General features: G+C 39.7%; 1 protein-coding gene across 2 annotated transcripts in view; it reads right to left on the reverse strand.

Moving 5' to 3' along the window:
* Kdm3a (lysine demethylase 3A) overlaps positions 1–20,387 on the reverse strand; it is a 42,637-nt gene that overhangs the window by 12,748 nt on the left and 9,502 nt on the right. Inside the window, exons 5-13 of one of the 2 annotated variants that reach the window (XM_055596428.1) lie at positions 18,172–18,274; positions 17,157–17,281; positions 16,744–16,816; positions 16,566–16,654; positions 10,585–10,748; positions 8,031–8,542; positions 4,983–5,187; positions 2,328–2,542; positions 91–243 (exon numbers count right to left, since the gene is read on the reverse strand). In XM_055596428.1, the coding sequence (XP_055452403.1) occupies positions 91–243; positions 2,328–2,542; positions 4,983–5,187; positions 8,031–8,542; positions 10,585–10,748; positions 16,566–16,654; positions 16,744–16,816; positions 17,157–17,281; positions 18,172–18,274 (1,639 nt within the window). Of the gene's footprint in view, positions 1–90; positions 244–2,327; positions 2,543–4,982; positions 5,188–8,030; positions 8,543–10,584; positions 10,749–11,139; positions 11,268–16,565; positions 16,655–16,743; positions 16,817–17,156; positions 17,282–18,171; positions 18,275–20,387 lie in introns of those variants that run through there. The other variant, XM_055596429.1, reaches the window with a different exon arrangement.

Consider the following 20,387-nt stretch of genomic DNA (forward strand, 5'->3'; position numbering starts at 1 on the left):
TGCTTCAGAAATCATCAACCACAGACCAACAAAGGCTTAAGAGTCCAGTGCACCAGAGGGTGGAGGAGTCTCAAGTCAGTTCTCACTCACCCTGCTGGCAGTTCTTCCTCTTCATCCGGTAGCAATCCACACACACTCCAAAGCCACACCGAGGGCATACCCAGTGCAGGTTGAAAATGGTTGTGTCACACACATCACACATTTCTCTAACTCCTTTGACAGCTCGCTTCCAAGCAACCTGCCCTGCAAAAACCAATAAACCGTTTAGGCCTGAGATACAGAGGGTTTCGAAACAAACACAGGCCGGGGTATGAGACCTCCCTGTGCTTCGAGTTCCCATTTGATCTCCTCAGCCACAGATGCTGCTGCCCCCTAAAGCTCCCCTGACTCCCTCAGCACGGCTAAGGGTGCTGGGGCTTATCTGCACTGCACATCCTCAGACACTGTTCTTCTCGGAGGAAGCAACACTGTGCTTAAGCAGCACATACAGAGCTGGAGCTCAGGCACAAGTATCCCACAGTTCCAACCTCACAAATTCTTTTAGAATCTCAAGGCTGCACGGGCTATGCTTTCTCCAAGAGGAGAAAATGTATTCAAATTACACACCAACAATCAGCATCATTCATAGACTCCCTCAAAAAAAAAAAAAGACTGAAAGACAACAGTGACATCTTTCCATTGTTTTAGTGTCTATCATTTTAGAATTTGAATAACCAGCTTGTTATTATTACATAAGAAAGACAAATAAGATAATCACAAAGCCAAGAAAAGTCTACTACACAGGTCTTCACGAGAGAATTCCTTAATTACACACTTAAGAAAACTCCCTATACCTTTTTTCTGCATGAAAAAACAAAAAAAATAAAAAATAAAAAGCAAAAAAACCAAAAAACCCCCACCAGGTTTGATACATCAAGAAGGTAGCAACTAATTCATCTCAAAACAAGTGTCTATCTGTGCACTGTAGTCAGATGTAGACTGCTGTAACAGCAGTCATGGAAGAATGGTTAATGGCCATCAGTACACATGGGAAATTTGCATCACTTCTACACAGAGGACAGAAAAGAAAGCTTAATAGTCCTCTGACTTTTGAACATGCACATACAAGCATAATTTTAACTCCAATAGCTCCAGAAGCTTAAAAAAAATCATTTAACTTTTGTTTTATATGCATTGGCGTGAAGGCATCAGATCCCCTGGAACTGTAGTTACAGACAGTTGTGAGCTGCTATGTGGGTACTGGGAATTGAACTCGGGACCTCTATAAGAGTAGCCAGTGCTCTTAACTTCTGAGCCATCTCTCCAGCCCCCACCCTAGGAGCTCTTGCTCTACGTGTCTGGATTCTATTGCTTAAATCTAAGAAATAGATCTAGAGAGATGGTTCATCCTAATCGGGTAAGAGTGCTCTCTGCTCTTGTAAAAGAACTTAGGTTCAGTTCCCAGCACCACATGGAGGCTGACAACCATCGTTCAAGAGTTCCAGGGGAACTGATCTCTTCTTCTGGTGTCCATGCGCACCAAGCACGTATGCGGTGCCATTCAAGCATACTTGGTTATTCAAATTCTAAAATGATAGACACTAAAACAATGGAAAGATGTCACTGTTGTCTTTCAGTCCCTTGGGGAAGATAAAATGTCTGAAGAAAATATACGACAGGAGACCCATGGTGCTTTTGGCTTGATATCTCATTTCTCCAGAGCATGTAGACAGGGAGAAAAGTGTATCCTTCCAGACACTCTATCTTGTGGTGACACAAAGTCATGGTCCCAGTACTCACCCATGTAGCTTACTAGGCTTCCTGTTAATGAAGGAGTGCTCCTCAAGAGTGGGTACAGTCTTAAACTGAGCTAGCAGCTGTAGCTGTCCCTTCCCAGGTAATGGGAAGAACTGACTCCATTTGAGCTGGCTCTACTCTCACACCTGGGACCTAGCCCCTCAGACTGGGACTCAGGAGGCTTAGGATACACTTATCCACCCTTCTCCTTTAAAATGTACTGTGAATTAATAATCTTCTGTTGTAATCAACCTGAGGTATCATCCCCTTCTGCTGGGCCTACGCATCTGGTGAGGCTGGGCAAATGCCACTGACACCTCACACTCATCTTTCCAAATAAAAAGGAATGCTACCCTTTCCAACTGTGTCACAACCAACTCCACAGAAAGAACAGCTCAGAAGAAACCTGCTATAAAAGAATGGCAACCTCACTGTACCATCCACCTAGACTTCTGAAGAAAAGAAAATTCATGCAACTGGGAATCAGGTGTCACAAAGAAACAACAATCAAGCTGGACTCCAACTTCCTACCCCCTAAAAGATGTTCTTACTGTGCGGCTCAATAGTTGACATAGCCTCCTTCTCAGAAATCACCATTTGACAGAAGTGGTCTCCAATGTTGGCCAAGATATACTTTGCTGTGTCCAGATCAGTTCCCACAACATTTTTGGTCAAAGGCAGCCACAAGCCAATCGCTTCACTGTCGTACTTGTTTGGTGTTAAGAAGCCTTCTACCCGCAACACACCATGTTTATTGAACTGTAACCTAGAAGTGGGAAGACATACAAGATTGACATAAAACGTCTAATTACCACATAAAGTACTATTTCAACCAACAAAGCCCCTTCTGCTGTGCTCCCCATGGCTAATGGCAGCCAATTACTTGCTGGTAATTTGGGAAAAAGTTAGAAAAATAAGTAAAACAAACAGGAACAATTTTTCTCCTAAAAAGACAAGCTAGCTTTTACAGTGTACGAGAGACATCTATGTTATACTCAAACCAAGTTATCATGTAGTCTCCAGAGACAATTCTCCACCTACTAGAATTAGAGCTTAACAGCAAAGACAGTGACAAGAAGTATACCAACAACACTGAAAGGTGAGAGGTATCTGATCATATCTGCATTGAAGCACTGGGGCTAGGATCCTGCAGATTTGAGGCTATCTTCTGTCCACAGGTACCCTAGGGCCCATTACAGTGTGAGCTTCTAGAACCTTCCAAAGAAAATGTTAGGATGGAACTCAGGACCTAAGAAATAAACTAGCAGGTTGAACATGTTCTCAGAATGCACTCCTAACACTGGAATATCTGGATGGTTTGAAAAGCTATGGATTAGCTTTGAATATTTTTTAAACCTAACATTTTACTCTTAAAAAGCTGACATAAAATTCAGTGACATGTGGTCTAAACGACCTGTACACTTAATTCAGGTAAGCAATATTGTCAACTTACATTTAAAATTATATTTTAAATTAGATTAAAAGACAAAGATAATAGGAAGAGACAAAAGCACCACTTACTTATCATGAAAACTAGCTGAACATGAAAATATCTAAATACCTGAGAAACTGTAATATCTAACCTTCATTTATACTGAGAACATCATTCACTCATGTCTCAACAAAACAGGAAACAAAGTTGCTTCACTCTGGACAAAAAAAGTAAAATAAATCTGACTTTTTAGATAGCACAATAGAAACGTAAGTTTTTCTATAAAATTGCAAACATTAAACAAACAAAAACCCACCAGGTTTTCTCACCCTCAATTTGAAAAAGAAAAAAAGACGTAAAGAAAGAGTGATTCTTCATGAAGTGGGATGTGAGGGCGTAATCAGGAGATAAACATGTTGAAAAGGTCAGTATAAATTCATGTGCTTGTACAATGAATATATGGTAATGAGACAAGTAAGCTAATCCTACCGGTAGAGTAAGAGACAGCAATCAGAAGTGAACGGTGAAGGACTTCAAGACTTAAATAATAAAATGCTAAGCTTTTCCATCATATGTACAGCTAAGGCAACTGATCTTCTGACACTTCTGTAATAAACTCATGTCATTCTAGTGAAATTCTACAAACTATTGTTAACTATCTGTGGGAGGGGAGCACTGTTAAAATACTAGTTTCGGAAAAAAAAAAAAACAAACAGGAATTTTATTTCTTCTTGTCCACTTTTTACATCAGTTTATTACTGACTCATTGCTTCTGGTCACTCTAGGGTTCAAAGTAAACAGTGAGCATGTCTACTTCATCTCACTGGAGTACTACCTGACAGGTGTACTTAATAACTGTGATTAATCCAATTTAAATAGGAGTAGAACAAAACAGAGGTGGCACAGAAAGAGAAAAGTCATCAAAGTCCATAATGCGAACAAATCTGAATGAAAGAAAAAATGAAAACAGGAATTACACACACGCCCCTGCATACGCCAAAGGAGCAGAGGCCGCCCGACCTCCCAATGGGCACCAACAGCAGCGCACCTTCCTGCAGGGCAGTTGGCAGAGCAGCCTTCACACACACCTGACCCGGCAACGGTACCGCCAGACATCCCTTCAGAGATGTGGGCAAGCAGGTGATCACATGAGACAAACTGCTGCTATAGTTCTAATGCATACAATATAGAAATTCCAAAGTATTTGTGGATGATAAGCATCATCAAGAGACTCCTTATATTCTCTCCTTATTTTCCTTATATTGAAGATTCAAAACAGTTTATGCAATACACCAACTCGGTGTGCCCAATTAGGTATGTCCAAAAAAACTTTCTGACCAAACACTAAAAATGCATTGTAAAGGGAAGTTACCTGTGGAGATTTTCCTGAAACTTCTGCATTTTTCTATGACAAATATATGAAAAGTTTGTACTTTGGGGGCTGGAGCTGAGAACTTAGCTCAGTTGGTAGTGCTTTTAGTATGTAGTGGATTCTATTCCCAGTACCACATAAGGCAAGCATGGTTGTGCATGCTTGTAAATCCTAGCACTCTGGAAACAGAGGCAGAAAGATCAGGAGTTCAAGGTCTTCCTTAGTTTGAGGCTAGTCTGGGATGTATGAAAAAAAGTGAAAAAGAGTAAGATACAGAAAGAAAAGTCTAGATTGCCAAACACATAGTAAAAACAGTTTCTACATTCTACATGTCCTGTTCATAGAAGAAAAAATCTGCAAACAGAGCCCAGATTATCTTAGTTTTTCTCACAGATACCTCACCTCCTGAAGTGAAAAAAGCGACAGAACACGGGTGAGTCTTTCTGTTGCTCCTTGTCCTTGCGCAGGCTGTCCAGTCGACACTCCCGGCACTTGGACAGCTGTGCCACGATGTTGACGCAGGAGTCGTCCTGAACAAAGGGCTCTCCACTCTGTTGTAGCTTCTTGAGTTTATCTGGGTCTGTCAAAACTGACTTCCGGGCTGGGGCTAGCAAAGTAAGAGAAAGAAAATTAAACTTCAAGTTTCTGAATAGAACATCAACATTTGACTGAATTCTAACAAAAAAAAAAAAAAGTCAACATTCCCAAAAAACGGACACTTCTCCCCATTTTTGGTTCACCTAAAATCGCTACAAAATAGCCCAAGAAAAGATGATTAAAGCAACAAGTAGCAAAGTTTTGCTCCCTAAAATCCCCATTTGGCCACCTAACCCACCAAATTCAACAGTCAGTGTATCATCTCTTCACAATGCCAGATGAGAGCAACCTGCTCTCTAAATTTAGAGGAAGACCACCTCTAAATCACACTCAGTACAGTCTCTGCAGGAGTGGGTTATGCTCGCCTCTATAAATGGCAGGTCTGTTGACTTTCACACTCAAAAAGAAACTTAAAGGTAGTTTTTAAGCACCCTTTCCAAAAACTATTCAAAATAAAAACCCAATTTTCAAAGGTATCACTTAACTGTTGACATGCCTCACAGTTAATGCATGCACAACCTCCTTTTAGTAGCCCTGGCTAAACCAAGACTCTTAACTCAGGTTCTATTTTAAGTGCTAAGTGGCATGAGAATTATCACTGACATGTTAATATGCTTTCTAGAGGGAAAGAGAGAAAAGGAAGAACTGTCACAGCAAAGAGACTCAATTAATGGGTCCACCCAAACAATGCACGAGGGAGTTCATTCATAGCCCAAGACCCTGTATCTCACAGCAAAGAGCAACTTCCAGAAAAGACCCCCTTGCCTACAGGTCCAAAGGTAAATGGGGTGGGTTCGTTCTTACACAAACAAAAGCAGATTATAAAATGCTAAGCAATACTGTCAGTCCTAGCTCCAGCAAACATTTGTATTAAGAGTAAAAGAGAGGGTAAAAAGATGGAAACATAGTAGCATGGTGATATAATTAATTACCCAAGAAACTGAAAGGCACTGTCCATTGAGAGATGGACCAGGCTTCTATATATTATAGGTAGGTGAAGTCCAAAGGTTATTTTACACGATCTGGCTTAAAAGACGCTTAATAAGGAGAAGAATCTCTCAGGTCACAGCCAAGAGAGAAAAGTGCCAAGCCCATTTCTGAGGTGCCAAACTGAACAGAAAGACAGGCACATGATTCTAGGTGGCATTTGCTTTTGTAGCCCCTAAATGGAAAATGGAAACAGAATCCCTTTCCAGGGTCCTTCTGTATCTGCAGGCAATTGTAGTGGGTACAACCCAGAGATCCCAGTGGGCTGCTGACCCCACACTAGGTGGCAACACGTGCTAGTCCAGATAAGGGGCAGCTGCATAGCGCAGTGAGATAAAGCTGGACTCCATAGCTCACCGAGGTACCTCTCATGTTTACTAAACAAGAATTTTCACTGCCTCTTTACAGAAACTAAAATACCTTGCTTCAAAAATTAGCTGAGGACTGATGACTCAAAAAGAATAAATAGAACACATACATGGTTATGAATATTCACTGTCTCTTGGGAGTTATATAACTCCTAAGAAACAGTATGAATTTCATGTAATTAATTTTCTACAAACTGCATTATCAAACCTGAACCTCAAGAATGACAAAGTTGGGTAGAAGAATCCCTAGCCAAAAGTATCTCTACTCTACAACACCAAAGAGAGCCACAAGTGCATGGAACCACTCTGCCTTCTGCTGTCAGAAGCCTGCCGTGACACTAGTGTGGGTTTGCTTGTCTGTGCACTCATGTGCACCACAGCACACTTTATAGAGTTTGAAGGACTACGAAGTAATCATTCTCTCCTTCCACCATGTGGCTTCTGGGGCACTGAACTCAGGTCATCAGGCTTGGCAGCAGACAATCTTTACCAACTGAGCCACCTTACTGACATATGGTTTGTTTTTTCTGAATAGGGTTGTTTGTTTCAAGGTTCTAAAAAGCTTTATAAATCATGCTGATTTTTCATACAGCGTCAATTCAGGTGTATAAAGGTTGCCTTCTTGCTCTGGATCTTCTAACATGGTGAGGCCCTTTTAATATTCTAAACAGAGCAATAACACTTCTGACTACTGCCCTCCTAAGAATGGACCAACAGCACAAGGTGAGTAATTCTTACCCAAAATGCTTAAGACCAGAAGTGCTATTAACTGGCTGGTTGGGACTTGGACTACTGCATATACTTAACTAAGATGCCTTGTGGATGGAACCCAAGACCAAACACAATTCATTTCTGTTTCTTGGTGTGCCAGTACTGTTACAACTCTATCACCTGAGGTCATGAGTGGGATTTTCTACTTGTGGTATCTTATTGGTGGCCCAAACAGTTCTGATTTTAAAACATTTATGAACTTTTGAATTAGGAACGTTCAACTTGTAAGTATGAGCCATGGTGTACCATCTTCTCCTCACTAAGAACACTTAGTTTGAAAACTGAGTATATCAAGACCTACCCTTAAAAACTGTGCTCAGTGTTTCCACCCATCTGAGACAGAACACACTCACATACACATACATGCACACACACAAACACTACCTCGGTCTGTGTGCAGGTCCCACCTCTCCCACCCTAATCTGGATGCTACAAAAGACAGTAACAGTCCGAAGACAAAAGTAATCACTTTAGATTTTGCTTCAGAAAAATATTTTTCTTACAACCAAAAATTGGGAACCATCTGACCTATTTTAAGTCACAGGGTAAATGCATGTATGGGGTCTTTGCAGCATTAAAACTTTAACAGAAATGTATACTAATCCACAGGGTAAAAAAATTCATTTGTACAACATGGCTCCTCGAAACTTGTTTCTACAGTCATTCTTATATTTTTATCATGGGGAAGAAATAGATCATTTACCAATTAAGATTCTGAAACACTTACGAGTTTGGGTTTTATTACTGCTTCTTGTACAACAGCTCTCATTAGCTACTTTCACTGAAGTTTCCTTTAAATTCTGTGACTGGCAACCTAAATTTGAAGGTTCGACCTTCTTTTCTGCACAACTATTTAGGCTACTGACACCTGCTTTCACTTCTGGCTTATCTGAAAGATCATCAGATGTGGAAGCTGCATGTTCTAGATGCTTCTGCAGTTCAGGAGTAGTGGCAATGTCCAGTTCTGCCTTAGAAGAAGTCTTTGCAGGCAAGCATTCCTGTGGAAGGCCAGTGACTGGCTGTGGAGCAGATTCCAGTCTGTTCTCCTGATCAGGGTGTGTTTTAGGCTGGACACAGCCACCTTTGGGCTCACTCAGAATTTTCAAGTCTCCAGCTCCAACCTGAGAAGATTTTGAAGAAAGCAATCCTGCTTTGCAGACATCTGGTTTTGTTCTTAGTGCGTCGGGTTTTGTGTTTAGAGAGGAAGAAAGTTCTTCTGGTAAACTCTGCTTATGACATCTGAAAAACACAGTAGGGAAAAGTAGCTTCCTGGTCTCTCTCATCTCTAATCATCCGAAAACAATTCAGTTTTGTGTTATGACAACCAGCATGAAAGACAAAAAGAAAACTGTTAAAACAGAAAATTCTGAGGTTTCTGTGAGCTGGAGTTGAGAACAGTCCATCCGTGGCTCTGAAAAACTACCTTACACACTCATAAAAATACAAATCTAAATACTCCCTGTTTGCTCGTTACTTCTTTTTTTTTTTTTTTTTAAGATTTTTCTTTTTTTTTTATTTTATGTACATTGGTATTTTGACTGTGTGTGTATGTCTGTGTGAGGAGTTACAGACAGTTGTGAGCTGCCATGTGGGTGCTGGGAATTGAACTCAGGTCCATCTTGAAGAGCAGTCGGTGCTCTTAACCTCTGAGCCATCTCTCCAGCCCCTGCTTGTTACTTCTTACAGCATAATGAACCTTAGTTTTCCCTCAGAACAAATACCATGTGGAACCAGAAAATATATACAGCAGTTAAGAAACGCAGTAGTTTTTAACATGTCAAATTTGAAGTATACAGACAAAAGGCCAATTGCTTAAGCTCTTCTTTTTCTATTTCAGAAAATCCTGTGCTAAAGACGCTTATATAACAAAACAGAAATTTTATTTAAATTTGAAAGAGAAAACTAGTATTCTTGCTTACCAAAACTGAAAACTCAATCTCACAGTAGGCAGATGTATCAAAATCTTTGATGTATCTATCAGAAATACTAGAAATCCCTTCTAATATGATGCATAAATTTACCCTAAAAACCACTAGCAGCATGAAACTTGTTCTGTTATGAACAGCAAGCCACCAGGAGTGTGGCCACAAGCTGATTACTTGCTTCTATGGGGAAATTATTCACCATATTCCCTACTTCTCTTTTAAAATATTATTTTTATTCTTTGAAATTTCCATACATTTATACAAGTATTATTTTTATTAATTTATCCATTTTATGTGTTTTGCCTGAATGTATGTATGTGTAGCACCTGTGTTCCTGGTGCCCTTGTCGGCCAGCGAGCATTAGATCCCCTGGAACTGAAGTTATGGATGCTTCTGGACCACCAAGTGGGAATAGAGCCCAGATCTTCAAGAACAAGCGCTCTCAGCCACTGTGCCATCTCTCCTGGCCCTCCCACTCCTTCCTCTGTACTAGAGAATACACACGTTTTTTACCCAGCCACAACGCTTTATTTCTACACTACTTCTTATCTGCTGTTCTCATCCAGGATTTCATCCTGCACAAGCATTTCTCACTTAAACTTTTCAATTAGAAATCTTTGTTTGGAGATGACTAAATTCCTACTGTGCCACCCTCTGAGCACACGCATGCCTGCGAGTGTATGTGGATTTGTGTGGGTGTATGCTTTTGTACACGCCAACAGTGCTGCACTGGATAGCTATGCCACTATTCCCTGAGCTCCATTCCAGGCTGCCACCTACTTTTTTCCTAGTGAACCAATGTGCTCCGCCATTCTCCCACATTTCTTGGAGTTTTCTTCCTAATTGACTTTTCTACATTAAAGTCTCTCTGACTTATATCTTCAAGTCTGAATCAACTGCATATACAAACCAGCAATCCCTTGCAAGAGAGAGCCTTCCCTCTGTCTACTACAAATTTCTAAACTTCAAATTGTTTTCTTCACCTGTGAACTGACAAGCATGGCTACTGAGTCCATGTACCTATTCTTCTACTCTTCTCTAAAGCCACGTTTTGACCAATAACCCAGGGTTCAATGCATATTAGGCTAAACCTCACTGTAACCAGGCCACCCTCTCCTTCACAACCTCACTGACCTAAGTCTCTCTCCCACATACAACCTCCCTTTTCCTCTATAGAGTAGACACCTATTTTAACAAACCCTATGCATGTTCTCGATGCCTCCAATTATTTCCACCTCTGAAGGCCCCCACCAATATCTCCTAAGGAGCGGTCTGTGAAAACAGAGATGAAACAATGAACTGTGAATAAAATGACTTACTTCTATGACTAAATACCTTGAACAAAGCACTACTCACCCTTGAGGAAGTTTTGCTCCAATGTTAGGTGGAGAATTGGCTGCCTGGGGAGTATTTTGCTGTCTTGGGTCCTTGCTAGACGGAGTTGCTGCAGTACAACCAAGCAGGATCTCCTTAAACACTGTTGTGGGAACAGACTGTACAGGACACATACTGGGAGAGGCCTAAAAGAATCCAAACCAACAGACATTAAATACAAAGTCCCTAGTAGGAAATTATAATGTTAATGAAATTAAAGGTAACATCCTTTAATACTAAGCAAGCACAACACCACTGCCATATAAAGACCAGCAGAATAAACAACTGATAAATCAAACTCCAAAAACTCTTATCTGACAGCTGTAAATAAATCACTCCATTTTTCACAAAATTTAAGTGATCCTATAATATTACAAGCTGATCTTTTCCAGAACTCCGTTACTGAGTAAGGAAGAGCTGTAGCAATTGCTTTATTAATGCAATGGATAGAGGTGAACTTTTGAAGTGACAGCTGCGATGGTAGCTGCTTCCCATGCAATCATCTGGACATGACTTGGGTGCCCACCACGCACTTACTGCGTAGATTGGCAGGAGGCCAGACCGTATAGGACTCTTGTAGGCAATGGAACCTACTGGGTACCACGATAAGCCTTGGCAATGCAATAAAGACTGAGGCACGATTCTCGTTCTTATGTGGCTCATCAACTCACAAAGGTCACCCCAAGCTGGAAAAAATATTAAGTCATGACTGGCCTATGGGAAAAAGCTGGGATTTCTTCCCCCTTCCCTTTCCACATAATTTCACCTTAGTAAAAACAAAAATATTGGATCCACATATTTATATTAGCTACAGAAATAAAATTTCCTACCATGAGAAAAAAAAAACAAAAAAACAAACAAACATAAAAACTCCAGACAACTTTTATATGGCTGACTTTGCAGTTAGCCTACCTATTTCTGCTAGACTCTTCAGTAGTCCTATGCTTTCTCTGATATGTCACTACCATTACCAAATCCAAATCTAAAGAGTCATCTAATAACCTCCAAACTATGAAACAGAACTTTTTTCAAGTTTTTAAAACTCAACAATTGCCAACATATTAAATGCTGTTTACTCATGAATCATTTTCTCATTTACACTGACAGCCTTGAAAAGATTATCTAGCACAAAACAAAAATACCGGAAAATAGGAAAATTTTAATTATCAAAGTTCTGGCATTATTTCAAATAATTTTTAGGTAGCAAACTATCTGATTATTTCTGACACTATTTTGTCAACTCAAGTTTGGTTAAACTTTGTATGCCTGTTGGTCTTGTTCTGGTTGTTTGGGCAGGGGAGTTGACTACACTCTTGGGACACTCAACTTTATGTCTTGGGAATTGTCTCCTAAAAAAACTAACAGTTTATTTCTAAAAGGTGCTTTTAACTCTACTTTAATAGTTATCTGACGATCACTCATTGAATTAGTAGTCTCCCAAAGCTGACGGCCACTTCATTACAACTGCTAATTCAAATTCACTTTTCTCAAGCATCTCTTCCATCTTCCACCTCCCTTTCTTTGGATACACTAAAACCAACATGCTTCAAAATTTAGATTGTAAAGTGCATAATATATTTTTATTCTGTGAAATATCAATCAATCTGCTTGTCATGAAACTCCCCATCTTCCTCATTTCCCACATACAAGCAATGAATGAATGAATCAATCAAGCCTCCATCTTCAAAGTATCCATTAAATCTTTCCATTTCTGTGATACCACTACCACGTTTCCCCCAGACTAGTCTGACTTCCCTCCATTCTTGCTAATCCTAATCCTGATGCTCTTATGCATCGTAGAGCCAGCATTTTAAGACATTAAGTAGAACTACCTCTCCACTGTCTAGAAGAATCCCCCATAGTCCAGTTTCCTGCCAATTATCATTCCCATTTCTCTCAACTCTTCTCCCTGCCCACAGTATTTCAACTGAACTGGCTTTTCTTCAAACACTCACCCTAAGCCTTTTCTAGTCCAGGCTTTGTACTCGCTATTCCTTCTGCCCACAGTTTTCAATGGCTGGCTAGTTCCACCTTCTTACCCTTAAATTGGCTAAAGTGCTACTCCTCAGAATTCCAGGTTACTCACTGTAAAACAGTGTCCTAGCAACCACTCCTTAATTTTCTAACAGTCCCATTTCTGTTTCCACAGCACTTGTTACACCATGAAAGTCTCTTTTACTTCACTGGTGTCAGCATCCTCGCAATATACACCTGGGGCATAGGCCCGTTCCTTTATCCCATCCGAACTCATCAAGCCAGACACAAGGTAAATGATCAGTAACACTGGTGGAATGATTTGTGAATGACTAGATGGATGACAAACACAGTTACAGGTGTTGGAAGTCACTTGAAAAGACAGGCAGTAGTGGTGCTCACCACAGTTTATCAGTACCTCCTATATGGTATGCAGTAATATTCTTTGGAAGGGAAGAGACAGTGATGGAAAAAAAGGGAGGAGTCTGCTGTTTTTACAATGGTGATTCACCACAAAAAGAAAAGGATTTGGGGAAAAGTAACAACAGTAGCACAGTGGATAAAAATCACTAGATTCTGATGTCAAACCTTGGTTTAAAGTCAAGTTTTTGGTACTTCTATTTATACAGTAACGGTAACATTTACTATGGTGCTTGGCATACAGGAAAATCAATCTGAGAGATAAGCTCTCTTAAAGCAATAAAATCTTGTACAAATGTTCTCAATTATGTCACTGTGTGACAGAATCAGCATTAGCTGAGAGTGCTTTTTCTTAAAGAAACTGAGGAATAGCTCTTATACCCTGCCTAATACTCAACAGGGACAGGACCCCTGATACCAATCTCATCTTCACGCACACACTTCTGCCCTGGCCTCTGACTTGACAAAGGTCAAAGTTTCTTCTTACCTGAAGAGTTTTCCCTGAAGGTCTTCTATACCAGTCATGGCAATAGTTCCTCCCTGCCAGCAGACGGAGATAATATAATTGAGTGTACGACAGTATTCTAAAAAGGCCACTGCTGGCTCACACTCCTCAGCAGACTCTCCCATTTAACCAAGCAGTGTCATAACTCTGAGGAGTAGTCTGCTAGGCAGAGAAGACCTTCAAGGAGCCAGATGTCACTGGCAAACATGCTTATCTTAACCACACCGCAGCCAAATGTCTCATCTACCTAATCCCAAACTCCTGTCTTCCAAAGACCATCCTAAAAGCAAACCTGTGCCACTGCAATGTATTTGGGAAGTGCAAGCAGGAGAACGGTGCCAAGTGTGTTACTGTACTCACCTGTCACTTATATTTACAATAACTGCATGCTTTTCCCATTTCTTTACCTCTTCAGTTCTAAAACCTAGGTCAGGCCAGTGTTTCCAAAACTTTCTCAATTATAAAATCACCCAGAATATAAGAAAATACTAGTATGGGGAAATACTCAGAAGGAATCAAGGAGGATACCAAAAAGTAATCTTTTAGTTTCAAAAGAGACATTCTAACACCGGGCCTAACAGCGAAAGGCAAGAGGAAGGAGCCCAGAGGAACAGCTATCTCTTCTTTGCTTCACTATACTTTTCTTGAGTAGCCATACATTTTTAAAGTAATAGCACCAGACTCCTAAAGCTTCTAATAATCAGGTAAAAATCTACATTTCCAACGTCCTTTATTTGTTAGTCTCCTGCTCCCAGGAGGTTCCCCATATTGATGACATCCAAAGAGCATAGCATTCTATAATCCAAACTCAAGTGATCCTTCTGCCTCAGACTTCTAAGTAACTGGGACAACAGAAGTGCTTGATGAAAACTACTATTTTTTAAATATAAAATGTCCTTGCTCATTTTTTCACGTAGAAGTTAATAAACTATCTCCAAGCCAAAGCTAACGCTTAATTGTTAAAGTTTCTGCTATGCCTAACCATCAGTTCCAGAGCAGACAAACAAACTAACAGCCATGAACAGACAGTACAAACATGTTCAAAGATTAAGTCTTGCTTCTTTCCCTACCAGAGGAAGTCAGGCATGTATCAGCATGTTTTAGGAGCACCTCCTTAAACATGTTGTGTACCAGGCTTAACTGGGGGCCCACTCTCTGCCAAGGAGTTCTCTACTGACCCCAATTCTGCCAGCCTATCAGGATGATTTTTCCAATGTCCAAACAAGGTATACCATACTATTCCCTGACCCTTTCCCACCCTGCAACTTTCAGTTTCCTCCCACTTCTGACTATTTAAACTGATGCATTCTCCTTGACAGGCAACATTCAGCTAATGGCCTTTACATGCTTCTATAATAGATTGTTAACAATACCTCCAAAGTCAGAATCTGACAGGTTATAATTCTACCCACTTTTACATAGCTTCTCAATGCTGAATTACTTGGCAAGATCCTCTCTGAACTTAATCCTAAGATGCACTGCAATCATTTTTCTTTATAGTCCCTTAATACTTCTTCCCAAAGATTTACTATCCATTTCCTTCTAGAGTAAGGATTTCTAACCAGCGCAGAGCCCGCCTACACTGAGAAGCTACACAGTACTATACATCATCGCCTGACCACATCACTTCAGCTTTGTGAACTAGAATTGCTGAGCTCCATGGTACAACAAAGTGTTCAGTTGACTTACTGCATAAAGTATTCTCCTACTTCCTCAGCCCTAACACCTAGTCTTCTACCAAGCCAAATTAATGCTATCCTCTACTGCCTCACTCCACACCCATTTACAGCAGCTAATACCATCAACAGCCAGTGTCCATGTTTCCACTGTCACTTCCTCCCACATCACACCACACATTCAAGAATAAACTAAGGCAGCCCTTCTGCCTCTGACGATGCTTCCTTTCTATTCTCATGCCTCTTGTCCTCCAGTTATCTAGCACATAGTGAATGCACCATCTTTCTGGATGGGTATATTTGAAATTAAATGAAAGAGAAATAATATTAATATCTAATTAATTTCTACAATGACCTCATTTTTTTCCTGAACAATATGAGCCTCCACTGAAGAGGTTCAAGCCTAGGCATTTCTAAGGAAGAGATAGGCTTTCATCTTTGGGTGAAGGATCAAAGTTCTTTCTGTCTGAACATAGACAAAAGGTGCAGGAAAGACCATCAGACTACCAAATTAGTCTCTTGGGCTTCTATAGCACAGTGCAGTGCCTGCTTTGGCTCTATCGATCCTGTTGTCTATTCTGCCCTTGATCCAGAACCCTAGCTAGATTCATTCAGGGCTCACTCTCCATGCTATTTTCCTCTGTCTTAGTCCCCTAATAGTCTAAGCACCTGCTTAAATGCTGTAAGCAGTCTGCTTGGTACCATCCTAGCCAATTTTAGAATTCTAAACTCTAACCCAGAACATCATAATGTGGGAAATTATTTATGCTGCACATATGCATTTGGATCCCTAAGCTGTAAAATTGATTTGTCTTATAACAGGTACTAATGGCAGAATGAGAAACAGCCCCAAATAGTATTTCAAATGAGAAATAAAAATACCAGGTAAAGTCACACGGCTTCCATAAAAGCCAGTTTTTTTCTGAGCCAAAAATTAATCAGCCACTTATTCTAAAAGGTAATATATCCATATAGTTAATCACAAATGACCAATGCAAGTCATCATCATCATGAGGTTGAGGGTTCTATTTCAACAGACAATCTTCTCACAATCCTAAGGCTCTTCCCTTCCCCTCGTACCAGGCAAGTTTCCAATTTAACTATATAATTCAATTACCTTCAGAACACCTCTAATGATAAAATTGTCACATATTGAGAATTTTAACCAAATAACTAAAACAAACAAAAAACCTTTAACCCTCTAACTAGTGAACAGGAAATTTACATTATCTCCATCTGCTTGAGTATAGAAATTATGGCCAAGATCTGGAACTTAAACAACAGCAGACAAGACAGCACAAAGAACAGAGCCAACTGCTACGCCACTACTAAAGACTACCTGTACAGTGTTAAAGTTTCACACAATGAAAAAAATAAATCACAGTTACCTCAGAGCAAGATTTTGCTTGCTTAGAAACCAAACTTCCATTATTTTCAGAAGACTTGCGTTTTACAGCTCCGATTCTTGTGGAATTGCCTACAACATAGAAGAGTGGGTTAAGTAGGCTTCCTTCTTTCTTGTGTGGAGAAGAGGATGAAGAAGAAAGGTTAATCAATGTGTCTTACCACATGTCACAAAGTTATCGTGTACAACTTCAACATGAATCAGTGCTGGGTCAACAATTTTCAGTGCTGGAATCTTAAAAAATAAAACAGATACTGGAAAACTTTTAAATGTTGAGAACAATACTTAACACAACAAGCACAGCAACAGAACACCGTACAAATAACGTTTTACAATTGTAATGCCTTTTATATCTGACTAACATTTTATAGAAAGAAAGAAAGAAAGAAAGAAAGAAAGAAAGAAAGAAAGAAAAAAAGAAAGAAAGAAAGAAAGGAAGGAAGGAAGGAAGGAAGGAAGGTAGGAAGGAAGGAAGGAAGGAAGGAAAAGAAAAGAAAGGGCTTAGCATCAAGAACATAGCTGCTTTATACAGCATCCTGCCCTATAAGACAATATCAATTCTCATTGCTTTTACCTCCTCACAGTTGACTTGAAGAGTTTTTGATGTTGGATTTCCATTTACAACAGTTGCTGAAAACCACTGAGTAGTTGGATCCAAGCTATAAATTTTCACTTCTGAACCAACAAGGTTCTTGTCACCTTAAAAAAAAAAAAAGAGAAAGAAAAAAGTTCCATTCGGTCCCTTAGGAGCGGCAATATTTTACGGGACCAAGACATACCATACAATTCATGAAAACTGAACTTATTATCTTCTGTAGTTTTAGAATAAGCTAACGCAGGAACCCAAGAGAACTGCTAAGGTTAAAAACAAAACAAACAAAAACCTAGAGCAAAAGCTTATGGCTATGAAGCCGACTGAGAAACTACTAACAGTGAATAGAAAGGAAAAAATTTAAGGCTTAAAAAAAAAAAAAAAAAAAATGGCTTTAAAGCCGAGCACGATGGGGCATGCCTGTGATCTCAGCACTTGGGGAGGCAGAGGCAGGCGGATAGCTTGTGAGCTCAAGACCAGCCTGGTCTACAAAACAAATTCAGAATAGCCAAGGATACACAGAGAGACAGTCTCAAAAAACAAACAAAAAAGGTTTTGAGACACGGTTTTTCTATGTAGCTCTGGCTGTCTCAGAATTCCCTATGTAGACCAGGCTGGCCTCTAACTCAGAGATCTGCCTGCCTTGCCTACCGAGTGCTGGGGTTAAAACACATGCAAAACCACTGCCTAGCTCCCAAATGTCCTATCAACTTCATATAACAAAATATCCAAACACAGCAGGTAAGTGCCACCTCTGATTCTCAAAGTCCCAGGAGCTTTAGCATAATAAATCTGTTGGTCACATAACACCATACAGAAAAAGTTTTTTTAAAATTTGAATTAAAAAGAAATTTCCAATCTCCAAAATAAGTCCCCCCCCCCAACCTCCCAAAAAAGTTTCTTTCAATGAAGAGTAAGTAAAAATTCTAAATCTTAGCTTCTTATAGGTCCATCATTGGCTAACTCACAAACTGTCAATATCAGATCATCAACACACCTTGTAAAAGATGGCTTTCATCCAAATGTTTTACGATCAAAGCTTGAAATTCTTTACTGACTGTCTGATTATCAGTAAGGGAAAGGCGAAGACTGTTTACGTCCTGTAAAATTGAAGACCAAGAGAGTTGTTTATGAAAGTTAGGAGTTGGATGTTTCAATTGGTTTCATCAGATTAGTTAAATAGCATTTACTACCCATTTTGATTATACCAAACCACTGCAACTCCAGTGAACTGAATAGGTCAAAAAGTCACAAACCACTAAACAATTACAGGTACTCCGAAAACTAAAGTTAAATCATCCAAGGTAGGCGCATGAGATGAACTACAAGTTGGGCTGGAGAAGATGGCTCAGGGGTTTTAAAAACACTTGCTGCTCTTCTACTCAAGTTTGGTTTCCAGAACCCATGTTAGGCAGCTCTTAGCTCCAGCTCCAGGGAATCCAATGCTTTCTTCTGGCCTTCAAGGGCACCCACACAGATGGCATACACTCATACAGACAGATAAAATTAATCCATTTTCAAAAGATACACCTGGGAGTCAGCACGACATAATTTGGTTATAAAAATAATATACCAATCAGACTGACCAATCCAAATTAAAAAAAAAAAAAAAAAAAAAAAGACTTTAACCCAAACCATGTGGATAGGGGAAAACCCCAAAAGATATAAGACAGAAACATACTGTCAGTTCACTGAAATTGTTTTTAAACTTATTTCACATAAACTCATTTAACTTAACTAGTATTCTAAACGCACTTCTTGTTATAAAAAGTGAAGGGACATACAGAAAATCTGAATGAATAGGCTAAGACTCCAGAGGAGGCCTCTTCTGAGACACTCCAGTCTTGGCAGTAGCTTCGATGTTGGCACTATCCCACAGTTCCCTGGCTTTAGGTGCATACCTGGTTATGATAAATTTATACAGAAATTGGATAGAAAAAACACCTGCCAAACCCAACTTCTAATGGGGAAAAAAAAGTGCTATACACAGAGCTCTCCAGTAGCAGGCCTTCAGACTTTTTCCTGTGACTTGGTAGCCAAGAATGGCTCACTATTTCTCCTACTCTCAGAGTAAGGGACTATGCTAGAAAAAATGCATTTCTTTGGTCAAGTAACATCAGGGGCTCCATATATGTTCAAAGTCAATCCTAAATACTCATATGTAGGTTTTTTTCCTTAATGTATTTACTGCTATGACAATTAAGATAATTCTGCATTTCCCACTACAGAAGGAAATGAGGCTATGAACAAAATGCTGCACTGGGCTCTCTACTGAGACAGGCTAACTCTAATCTACGAAGAAGGGTTTCGGGGCTCAACAAATCCATCAGTCAGTTCAAAAGATCATACTCAATGTCAAGGCAGACCAACACTTTCAATTCCAACTTCTCTGTATGTCAAAGGATTTTCCAGGTGCAATCTACATTGCTGTAGACCAAACGCACCACAAGGTACTCACGCCCTCCAACATGGAGTTTTACAGAGAAACGCCTAGCTATAAGATGATGCCCTGAAGAAATAAACTTTAACCATTCTTCAACAAAAAGTAACAAATATACATTTATCCCCTTCAGCAAATTATATGTTGATATAAACATATAATTACATTCTCAATGATAACCCATAGTACATTTTTCCTAAGAATAAATAAAGACTTAGAATCTGGATTTTCCAGTATTAAGAAACAGAACTAAGAATTCTACTTTCACTGAAAAGCTAGGACACATGAAAGATGTAAATTCTGAAAGCAATGCCCACAAGAAAAACTATTATTACTCAGAAAGTAAAACATCCTGATCAGGAAAATTCCCAGAACCTTACTTACGGGCAAGTCAGTCTTCCTTTTATAGCAGGAAAAAAAATCCCTCGATCCTCCCTAACACACACAGCTACCCTGCATCTCAAAGTAACTCAGGAACAAGCAGGTTCGCATTCCAATACTTAAAACATTACACAGTACATTCATTATCAGCCTCATTTTCCGGGACACAGAAGTAAGGTGAGACACAGTAGAGAGAAAAGCAGTGCTCTAGGCTTTCCAATATAGGCCTAGCAATCCTGTTGACCACTGATTCCAAAACGCCTGTTAGCAAACAGAGAGACTGAACAAATTTTCAAGAACAAAGAGACCCCAAAACACAAAGCAGAAGTGAAAAGGAGAGATTAATAAAGCTTAATAAAACATAACTATCTAAAAGAAGAACATTTTATGAA

This window comes from Psammomys obesus, unplaced genomic scaffold, assembly GCF_907164565.1.
Source record: "Psammomys obesus unplaced genomic scaffold, mPsaObe1.curated_primary_1811, whole genome shotgun sequence".
NCBI classification, from domain to species: Eukaryota; Metazoa; Chordata; class Mammalia; order Rodentia; family Muridae; genus Psammomys; species Psammomys obesus.